At 44.5% G+C, this 11640-nt stretch overlaps 1 protein-coding gene across 1 annotated transcript; it reads right to left on the minus strand.

Moving 5' to 3' along the window:
- Positions 1–4826: 4826 nt before the first annotated feature.
- Positions 4827–8232, minus strand: MYCN (MYCN proto-oncogene, bHLH transcription factor). Its single transcript, XM_015816359.1, has 2 exons — positions 7422–8232; positions 4827–5425 (listed from the first exon to the last, which is right to left on the minus strand). Exons 1-2 carry the CDS (start codon positions 8230–8232, stop codon positions 4827–4829), a joined length of 1410 nt encoding a protein of 469 aa, XP_015671845.1.
- Positions 8233–11640: the final 3408 nt, after the last annotated feature.

Consider the following 11640-nt stretch of genomic DNA (forward strand, 5'->3'; position numbering starts at 1 on the left):
CTGTATACATAAAGAATATAATCTTTGGGGATCATTACCAGTGAAATCTGAGTTGTTGGTAAATTGTCATTTCTAAAAGTGGCTATATATCTTGAAATAGGATTCTGTTCTACGAAGTTGGTGTTGACTTTTTTCTCCATGGTGATCTGTCCCCAACCTGGTCCATCAGGTCTTCCAATGGTGAATCCATTGTCACTGTAATTCAGTCCATCCACCTTGTCTTCTTCTCTTTCCTTCCACCTTTCCCAGCAATATAGACTTCTTTAGAGAGCTGGATCTGTGCATACTGTGTCCAAAGTGTGATCTGTCTTAAAGCATGCAGTCACTGAAATTCATTGTTCATTTAAACTCTTCCTGCTTCAGCTCAGAGAACTGCAAAAATGGAACAGCTTGCTCCTGAGATGTAAGCAATGTGTTGCTTATAACCACACACCTGTTATTTTCTACTTCCTCAACAATTGCAGTATTACTGTGATGTAGTATTCAGTGGTAGAATATATTATTTATTAACCAAACAAATGTATGTGTCCCCCCCATCTATCAGAGGAACTGTGAGGTGAACAAGGACACAAAAAAATACATTTCACAGAGAGTTCTATAGGTATTAATGTTGCACAAAATTTCTTTGTGATTTGCCCATCATCATGGCAACACCTAGCCCAGGGGTAGGCAACCTTGACTCTTTTATGACTTGTGAACTTCAATACCAGAATTCCTGAACCAGTCATGCTGACCCAGGAATTCTGGGAGTTGAAGTCCACATGTCAAAAAAGAGCCAAGGTTGCCTACCCCTGATCTAGCCAACCTCAAAAAGCTAAGCAAAGTAGGATATCCCAGATCAGTAGACTAGATTGCAAAGTTAAAAAAAAACAAAACTCATTTTCTTCCCTTTGCTTAAAAAAACCCTCCATGGGTGTCCTTACAAAACCATTAGGAATTATGCTTAAATCCTTACATTTTTGTGTTTTAAGAGTGTCTTCTCCAAAGTCAAGGTCCATGGGAATGTAATCTACTGGATCAGGCTCTGGAGCTTTGGGAAGCTAAAGATAGGGGATCTGGCTTGGCTAGCAATAGTTATGCAATCTAATATCTTGTTTTATGCTTCTAATTGGAATGTATTGCTGATTCTAATGATAAAAAGACTGCAGATCTCATGAAATAATGGAAGTTATTACAATAAATTAAAAGCCTCTTCTGCTGTTCAGGCACAGAATACTTTGTAAGCTACATAAAAGTTATTGCAGCAAATCAACCAACAAATTGTTCTAAATTGGAGAATAATAGAATTAAGTTTAGATGGTTAGAAGAAGATGGATCTTCCCATCTCCATATTTGTAGTAGTCAAAGGAAATCTGGATAACCCTTTTTGACCTGATATGTTGCAGAGGGAAAAAAATATACCTTTTTTCAAGATCAGAGACAATTGTATTGGCCTATCAGCCCAATAAGAAACCTTATTTCCTCTTATTCAAGGTTTACAGACTAGGTGTTAAACAGGATATAACCAAGGCCGATGAATAAAGAAGGAAGAGATGGTTGTAGTGACAATAAAGTAATCTAGTAATTGTAGAAGAACAAAAGGCCCAGCATGCTTTCTTTTTTCTTTCATCTAGATACAAATGGTCTGAAATATCTATAGGATAGAATTTCAGACAAATAAGATTCTGGTCCAAAATTCCAAGTTCCAACATATGTAGTCCAGATTCTACATCTGTTCTAGAAATAACAGTAAGAAATGTTCCCATCAGTCTTTGGTACAATTTAGCCAGAGCTCAGTATCTCAGTATATTAAAAGACAAACCATATACCATCTGAGTTTGATGTCTATAGCCTGCCCTTCTCAAAGCAAAGCAAAAACAACCACAAAAAAGTCTGCCACCAATGAGGAAATCCTGCTTCTCCAAATCTGATTTTATGATAAATCAGGAAAAAAAGTTATTTTTGTGCTTCTTTCAACTATCCCAGCTATTTTGTGTGGACTATCAAGAACGAGAAGAAAGTGAAGACATCAGGCAGCAAGGTGGGTGGATTCAATTACAGCAATGATGGGATTCAAAGATCTTAAGGGCTCCCTCCTGGGAAAAATCTATGTCCTCGCTGCGATTGACCTAGACATGCTAAATCAAGACTTGTTCAACCTGGGTGGTTTCCAGATGTGTGGACTCAACTCCAACCTTCAGTTTTCTGGCAAATGGCCACTGCCAAGTATCCTAGAGGTTGAAATCTGCATATCCTGAAGGGGGAGTTTTCTTACATAATGTGATTTATTTTGATGATGAAATGTGTGAAGTCATCCACCAAGCTTATCCAACTCTGATTTATAAAGTCTTGACTTAGTACAGTGTGTGTGTCTGAACTCAAGCCAGTTTGTTACAATACCTTAATTGGACAAATTCTGATTACAACCATAACCTGCCGAAAAACCAGAGCCAGACATGCAATCACCCCTCACCATCTGTGGCAAATGGGGCTTATGGTAGCTATCGTTTATTTGATACGGGCTTCACAGCTCCTTATAATTATTCCAATTCAAAGAGTAATTGCTCTCTTTGGAATAGTGTAAGACTCTTACTTGAGCAGGGGGTCTACTACAAGACCTCCAAGGTCCCTTCCAGTCTTATGATTCTAGGAAAAAAAGAGGACTGAATGTATAAGACTGAGGCATGGTTTCAGTCATTGGAATGGGGACAAATTTCTATTATCCACAATTGAGATTCCAAAAAAATAAGAGTGAGAATAAATCTTACACAAAATTAGCAGCTTTCCGATAATGAGCCATGGAAAACTTCTTGAAGGGTTGTGGGATTCCCAACAGAACAGTGCCAATACCTTTTTGTTCAGTTGACATAGGAAGGGCACTTTCCTTTCAGCCATAAGTGTACTGTAGTTTTACAGTACACCTACCAAAACTCCATAGGACCAGTAGATGGCAGTAAAGACACCGAAACTCTTTGTTGTCATCTAGTGGCTCTTCAGACTTTTGCAGCTCAGATCTTGTTAATATTCAGCTGTGTTGTGGTTGTTATTCTTATATGAGCACTATGATGACAGGGAAAAAAAATTAAGAGCTGAAGTAAGGGAAAAGCTGAGCAAGTGCAAAAGCTTGCTCCTGATGCTTGAAAGTGCTGTTTCAGATGACAGATTTGTGCGTTTTGCCAGAGGATCTTTTGAGAAACAGAACCTCCAAGGAACAGATGAGCTTTGCCTAGAAACATAGTGACATATCACATTGGCTGATATGTCATAGGACTATGTCCCCAACTTCTTTTTTGGTTATGTATGTAGAGAAACTACTTTAGTGAAACTCTTTTAACATTTATAAACATGAAGTGCAAGAGCACCTGACTGTCTCTATGTCAACTTGGAATTCATTGAGCATAATAAAAGATGGGGCACAACATGTTAAAGAAAAAAAATATCCACTGCTGGACAATACCTTGATTGGGACCAATCAAATGAAGCTACCCCCTCCCCATCTTTGTATATTAGGCCAAAGCCAATTTCTTATATTGGACATAATCCAAAATCAGATAGATGATAGATGAATAGACAGATGACAGACAGGTAGGTAGGTAGACAGACAGATGATAGATAGATAATGGATGGATAGATGAATATAAATGGATTAGAGAGAAGGGAGGGAGGGAATGTATAGGGCAGGGGTGTCAAACTGCCGGCCCGCCGGCTGGATGCGTCATGCTGAAACCATGCCCATCCCAGCTTCGGCAATGGGGAAAAAGTCGCAACACGTCATATGATGAGTTTGACACCCCTGGTATAGGGCAATGCCCTTAATGAACATCTTTTACATTCCTGTAGGTATTATTTGCCATAAATGAAGCAGCAAAAATAATATAGCAAATCTTTTGTCATAAAGATTTTCAGAAATAGGTAGCATATCATTTAATTGCTATTTATTTTCATAAACATGAGGTATTTCAAAGTGCTATAAAGATGCAGCACTAAATGTACATCATTGGAAGAAATTAAACACAGAACTTTGCAATTACCCAGTTCTATGCAACAAACATTAACAAATACATTAACTGGAAGAAACAGGCTAGGAAAAAAAGGCATATATAGTAAATTTCTTTACAAAAGTTTTCTTAGTCCAAAAAAGTGATAAAGTAATATCTACTCAAAACTTTCCACAACCATTTTCATACGAAAATATAAGTATCAAATTTAGTTATGTATCAGCATCATACTAAAGTATACAGGCAGTGTAAGAATTAGTACAGTACATAACAAGAGATTAACAATATATTTGTATACAAAAACATGCTCCTCAAACATTGAGGTATTACAGTACTTAGGTATGAACTTCCAGTCTAATATTGGTAGCAAAAGTCACCTCTCATAACCCAAGACGTGTACAAAAGGCAAACGTGTATATGGTATTTACACAGGTGGTTCCCTTCCCCCTGGGTATAATATGCTTCTGCCCCATAACACCTGTAAAACATAAGCACCATTAAAACGGAATGAATGTTTCCAACTCAACTGGATGTCATAAGCAAGTCCCAACGCTCACAACATTGCAAGAACACCGACAGTTCCAAGATGAAACACAAAGCCATTCCACCGTGGTTTGGTAGCCTCTTCAATTCCAGAGAAGGACATCCATCTGATCTTCCCTTCAGGTAACAAGGTGGTGTCATCTACGCAAGAGACGGGATTGAAAATAAAACCAACATTCTTAACGTCAAAAAAACATAGCTCTCTTTAAGGAATCAAAAATGTGCAAAGTGGCAATAGCTGTCCAGATCAGACAAATATATATAGATATAAAGGTCAGGTGTTTGTTTGTTTTTTTAACTCCCACATTAGCAAGTCTGCATATGTTCTAATTTTTTTATCAACTGCTGTTGCCTGATTTGGAGTTTTTCCTTTTCCAACAACAACTTGTGCTCCTCAGCCTGCAGGGAATGGACATACTCAGTGGCTTTTTTCAAGATGACCACTTTGGCGGCCTTCTCATTTTTCACCAGTTCAGGCACGTGGTCCCTTAATGTCAGAAAACTCGACCTCAGATCGTTACGCCGCTGCCGTTCCAAAATGTTGTGGTTGCGTCGGCGCTCGCTGTCCTCTGAATCCGAATTGCGAGGACTGGAGCTCTTGGGCTTTGGTTGGGTCACTGGCTTTGACGGACGAAGCGCTTCGTTTTTTAGCTTTTTGGGCGGAGGCACATCTTCCCTCTCGATGTAAGGGGAAGGCGCGGCGTAGTTGTGCTGCTGGTGGATTGGGGCACAGCGCTTTAGGATGATCTCACTGGGCTGAGTTCTCACGGAGGCAAAGGGAGTGCTGCTCTTGGGACGCATCGCAATGGTCAGGGTGGTGATAGCTTTGTAGGAGGAAGAGCGCCTCTTCTCCACAGTGACCACATCAATTTCTTCCTCATCGTCCTCTTCTTCCTCATCTTCATCTTTTGTTGGAAAGAGAAAAAAGGTCAAGACATTACAATCCCAGGGAAGCATACTTAAGACTCAGACATTCTGTATTAATTAGCAAAGACCAATGGACAAACTCTTAGAAATCTTAAAGCAAAAAGGCAAACAGGAACAGGGCAGCTTCCAGATATAGAATACATCTGTATACTCAAGCCACAGATACATATTCCATACATATTCCATCAAGCTATCAACAAAGGAGACATAGTTAGTTAAATGAGTCCTATGTCATGGTCGAAAGGAGATCAGAAAGATATTCAGGCCAATAAGTAAATAAAATTGCAACCCAACTGGTTATAGGATAAAAAGAGCATAAAGAAAAAGAAACCCCTTAATCTGGATTTTATGGAATTGTTCTATTGAATTGAATTGCATGGACAAAATTGATTCACAAGGCAGATATAACGCATTCAGGTTAACATACCTTCTCATTCACATATACTCATACTCCCTCTCTCTCACACACATACACAGTGAGTGTGGAGAGAGGGAGGGAGGGAGGGAGGGAGAGAGATGAAACCTCTCCTGGGACACATTCCATTTCTTTGAAAAAGGGCTAGAAAACTAAGCAATTGTTCTCCCTGAAAATGCAAAGTGGTCCCAGTTGCTCAGGCCCTTTAAGCCAAAGTTCTGGTTTATTGCCAAGAAGACAGCTGTTAGGAGGAAGCCTTCTTGCTGAAAGCTGTCAAGCCTCAGACTTGAAGGAGGCAGTGACTCTTTTGAAACAGGAGGCTGATCGTCAAGTTTATGATTATGGTCATATGGCTCCTCTCATTTACAGACAAGAAACTGTTTATTGTCACCCTGGATTCTCCTTCCTACTCCACCCCTAGAGATTATAAGCATTTTGCTGAATTTAAAGCCAGCATTCTATATTTGGTTCCATTTAAATACCCCAAGCCTGCTAAAGCCTCAAACAATTTACAGAGCATTCGTTTTGAAAACTTATTAAATTGCAAAGTCAACCAGCAGAAGTCATTTTTTTGCTGAAAGAAGCCTGTTTGGTCTAATAGTCGATAAAAGTACCATTTTGGACAATAATAATAAATGCAGTAACAGTCGTGTGGTGCTTAACATAGTGATGCTGTGGGTTTTTAAATAGATTTCATTCATCCATCATCAACATTCAAATGTCTGGAAAGGGACAAAATGCTGGGAGGGAGTCCAGTTAAGTAAACTTTTTTGATGATACTCACCAGGGAGAGAAAAACATACTGCCATCTACTGGCAAGGTTTTGCAACACATCTAGGAGGGATTTAACGAAAAGTCTAGGGCTTGTGCTAGTTTTGAACTTTAGACTATTTTCAAAAATACAACTGGACTATAATCTACACAGTATGCCTTTATCCAATCAGTGCAGTTGCATTATGTATTCTGCCTTTACCCAGCTCTTAGACGGAGGGGTTACTTCATTAATGTTGGCTCAGTTTCATTCTACCAGCATTTTAAAACCCATACAACTGCAGAAACATCTTACTAAGTTAACAGCAGTTTCTTTCCTTATCCACATCTATCCCATTGCTTCTTTAAATCTGCCTCTAATAAAATTTGCTGTTCTGCAGTGGACAATTCCCTCTGCAAACAGAAGCCACCAACCTCCTTCCCTCCTTTTAGACTCAGTGGTCAAACCCCCAAAACCACTGTGCTCTTAAAATTTATATTCTTCAGTGGATGCTGCACCGTACTGTTTGTAGGTGTGGAATTGTAGAGAAATCTGGCTGTGGAAAGGAATGGCAATGAAAACAACATGCTCTTCCCATCTTCCATAAGGTCCTTGGGAGACATCTGATGGTGTATCTTAGGCCCCTAATTTCCTACTACTATCTTTGTTGGAAAAGATGAAAAATGCCCCCCAAAACCCCACCTACTATGCTTTTTTTTATTTTGAAAGACAAGCAGATCTTATTGGTTCGAGTCCCCATGAAACCTCCTACCAGTGCCCACACATAACAAAGGATGTGGTTATTTACCAGAATCACTGAGTGTGTCGTCTCCCGAACTGTTGTTGGCCCGGTTGTCACTAGTTATACTTGGGTGGTGGCTGCTTCGGGGTGAAGGGACTGCTACCCCTTGAGCCAGGCCACTGCTGCAGTTCAAGCTGACCCGGGCCCCTGCCACTCCTCCGCCTCCTCCTCCGGAGGAGACCGGGGCTGGGAGATCTGGCTTCTTAACGGGGAAAGGGAAAACCACGGCTGGATCCACACACTCCGACACGGAATTGTTGAGCTCTGCTTGGCTGCCGCTATTGTTTCCAGGGCTGGTTTTGGAGGGGTGGGCAGCTGGGGGGATGGCGGAGCCAGTTGGGGCAGGCGCTCCAGCTGTTCCTCCTTTAGTCTGTGGCTTCTCGGTGACTGCCCTTTCCAGTTTATCACTGGTTCCAAAGCCGCTCCACATACAGTCCTGAATAATGATGGCGTTGAGGTTGCTGCTTTCTCCCAAACCCATCTCGAAGGAATCTCCTCCATCGCCACTGCCCCACAGGTCAGCTTCGGGAGGCAGCAGCAGCAACTCGGATGCCCAGTCCAGAGGGTCGCTGGTTCGGTATCCCCCTAGAGCCGTTCCTCCCCATGATACGGGGGCTCCTCCTGGGGGGTTCTCCTGCAGACCCGCCGGGCTGGGAGACAGAGGAGGTGTAGGCAGTAGCTCAAACTTTTTCCAGATATCCTCCCCCGGAGGAGCAGAGTCGGGACCGCACAAATAAAAATCATCTTCGTCTGGATAGAAGCAGGGCTGCAAAGAGTCGAATTCGAGATCGGAATTTTTACTGACCATCCCTGGCATCTCCGCTGGTGGCTTCAGCCGGGATGCTTAATTAGGATATTACAACTGAAGAGAGAAATGTTTGCTTCCCACTGGGTGAGAAAAGACACCCGGTTCCTAGCAGAACCTGAAATTAAGCAGGAAAGGGGGGGGGGGGAAGCACAAATTAGATTTTAAAAGGCAGAAAGATACACCTACTCCATGCAGATCCATCATTATAAGCCTGGGCTTCTTTTCTTTTTGAAACCAGAATGATCCCCCCCCCATCAACATTTCAATGAAAGAGTCTTAAGCCCAGAGAAAGAAACATTATTACCCACATCCCGTGCTTACTTACTCCTTTCTAAGAAAGAAAAATGCAGAAAAATCTTAACAGGATCGGTTGGGCAAGAAGGGCAGAAGCCTCCACACCCTCCTCTTCGTAGAAAAAGGGGTTCAGAGCCTTCCCAGATGCAGGAAAAAAATATTCCTTCAGCATTTGCCCTGCAGAAAAAGCCTGCTGGCTATTCCAAGCAAAAGTAAAGAGGAAGTTTCTTCCTCCTTTTGTCATCTGTAGTCTATGCAGGAGAGGGAAAAGGAGGACGGCGGCGGATGTTTAAAAAAAAAAAAAAACAGGGAGGGGGGAGAGGCGCTCAGGGCTACTTTTGCAAATTGCCATTCCATTCATTCGCCAGAGCGCTTCCAGAAACCCACACACGCAGAGATAGGAGGAAGGGGAAAAGGGGGGGAAAAAGGAAGTCACCCAGCCAAGGCAGCATTATGCAACAACAAGGAAATTCACACGCGCGCACCGCCGCCACTCACCCGGACCGGGGTAAAACAAAAACACAAAACACCTTTTATAAGATACTGGAAGATTTTTTTGTCCGCGCGCGGGCGCTTGCAACACACGCGCAAATGGGGAGGGTGGGAGGAAAAGAGGATGCCACCGGGATGAAAAAAAGAAAAGGGGGGGGGTGTTCGCTTTGCTCTTTTTTTTTTTTTTACACACACACAAGACGTTACTTTTTCGAAAAAGAAAGACTGCCATTTGCCGACCTATATCCCATTGTTCCCCGTCCCGAAACCCCAAAGCTGTTATCAGACCCACAACCGGCCGGCTGGCGGGCGGGCCACCTCATCCTCAGGATCGCGCGTAGTAGTAGTAGTAGTAGTGAAGCCGTGAAGTCTGCAATGGGCTGGGCAACTTTTTGCTACGGCCAGCCGCGCCGGAACGACCGGAGACAAACCGGGAGGGCACGAAAGAAGCGAGCTTTGGGCATTTTACCGAAACGGCCGCCGAGGATCGGTTAACAACCCTCGCTCGGAAATAAATAATAATAATAATACAAAGCTTTTCTCCCCCATCGAGGAAACGCGCGCGGCGGATAACACACAAACACACACAAGGCAAAAAAAAAAAAAAAAAAATCTCCCCAAACAGCAGCCGCGATCCCAGCTGCTCTCGCTCGCCTGCCCCGCCCCCCCCGATCACTCTCACTATTGTACGGTATTTTTACTCTCCCGTTCAAAAGCCGTATTAATGTGCTATCAAGACATTGGGGCGCGGGGGGGGGGGAGAAGAGGGAGGCGAGGAGAAGCCACGGAAAGGCACTGAGAACATCAGGGCAGATGCAGAAAGGTTCTAGCGACCGCAACATCGGAGGGGGGGTGGTGGTGTTGTTGTTACTCCATTGGCTTCTGATGAATGAAACCCAAGCAAATTGCATGGATCACAATTCTTTCCTTTTCTATCCCGAGGGTGGCACTGAGATCTCCCCGATCCTCCTTTTTTTTTCTTTCACACCCTCACCACCCCCCCACCCTCAAATTTTCTTTTCTTTTCCCCAAAGGTTTTGCATCCCCTTGTCTTCTTACCTCCCGGCTGGCGGCGGCGGTTGCAAGGCAGAGGGGCGGTCGCGGGAGCAGAAGGGGCTTGAATTAATGCAGATGGTCGTCTCCAATCTAGGACTTTAAAGAGCGCCAGAAGACCGATCGCCCCCCTCCCAGCCAGTGTTAAAACCTCTGCATTCACCCTGCGCTTGCAGACAGATGACTGTCACTAAGTGGGCTTTGAACCTCTTGTATATTATTAACTAAAAAAAAAAAAAAAAAAAATTCCTGACACACCCGAGGAGGAAAAGGGGGGCGAACGAGCGAGCGAGCGAGCGAGCGAAAGAAACTTAACCCCACCTCCCTGATTTCCATAGAGCCAGGGGAGGTGCCAGGCATTTGGCGCCAAAACCCCTTTTGCTACTGCCTCTTTATTCTTGGGCAGGAGACGTAGAGGCTTTGCAAAAAAAAAAAAAAAAAGGGGGGGGGGAAGAGGAATGCAAAGTGCCGCGATTGCACTCCCCGCTGGGTTTACTCCGCTGCCACCGGCTGATTTTGGGCGGGTCGCGCACTTTGCGAAACTGCCCTCCCCCGCCTCCCTTTCTCCTTCCCTCCCTCCCCTCCGTTTGCTGCAATGGCAACAACCGAGGCGCTGCCTCGTCCGAGCCTGGCTCCGTGATACCCCGGGAGGAAACCCCTGCAGAAACCCCCGGCGCTTGTCCTTCACCCCCCCCCCCCACCTCCCCGCCCCTTTCCCCAGTGCCCTCCTGTTGCAGCCCGACGCTTTCTGCAGGGGAAGCAATCCCGGGGTCATCCTGCTCGTCTCATTTACCTAATGGTTTCCGTTCGGGTTTGAAATGTTGCAGCCGATCGTTAAAAAGCAGGAGGAGGAGGAGGAGGAGGAGGGAGGCAAGACCAGATGGACGGGGATGGGGGAGAAGAACCATAATTACAGAGATTGGGGGAGTCCTGGGCGCGAGTAGTAATGGATCTAGAATTGCGCAGCAAAGCAGCGTCTTTGTCCAACGGGCTGCCCGAAAGGCTCAGGCGCGGAAAACGGGGGGCTGCCGATTCATAAGGCCAATTAGAGAAGCTTCCCCGGATGTGTACATCCTTGGTTGGACCCCCCCACACACACACACACACGCCCGCCTTTCCCCGCTACCGTAACGACACCGTCTGGAGAAAGACCGCGCCGGCCTTGCACGGCGCGCCCCGGCTTTGCTCTGCAAAAGGCGACACCTTGCGGATGTCCCCCTCCACCCCCGATGGAGGAACGGAGCCGGGGCTGAAGGTAGATAAAGTAGGGCGGCCGAGGATGAGGGGGTCGCTCGGCCGTCCTCCTCCTCGAAAAGTTCCAGGGGTTCGCTTTGTGCCCCGCGGTTCAGAAGAGGAGTGTGCAAAAAGAAACTTTAAAAGATGGGCTTGGGGGGAAAAAAATAGTTGCTAGGCTTGGTGTGGGCATCTGAATAACTCTTTTGAGTATGTATTGGAGGGGCGGGGGGGGAGGAGGAGGAGAACATTTCCCAAAACGCATAGGTCAGGAGTTAAAAGTAAGACAGGTCGAATTCAATTGAGTGAAAAGCAAACTGGATTTGGTCAAATGTAGTTGGCATC

The sequence above is a fragment of the Protobothrops mucrosquamatus genome, unplaced genomic scaffold, assembly GCF_001527695.2.
Source record: "Protobothrops mucrosquamatus isolate PMUCROS unplaced genomic scaffold, P.Mucros_1.0 scaffold436, whole genome shotgun sequence".
NCBI classification, from domain to species: Eukaryota; Metazoa; Chordata; class Lepidosauria; order Squamata; family Viperidae; genus Protobothrops; species Protobothrops mucrosquamatus.

Excerpts from the sequence above, each read along its gene's own strand:
- MYCN (XM_015816359.1), bottom strand. The coding sequence starts at position 8,232 with ATGCCAGGGATGGTCAGTAAAAATTCCGATCTCGAATTCGACTCTTTG. Across the intron at positions 5,426-7,421 it reads CGACACACTCAGTGATTCTG|ATGAAGATGAGGAAGAAGAG; the intron begins GTAAATAACCAC and ends TTCCAACAAAAG.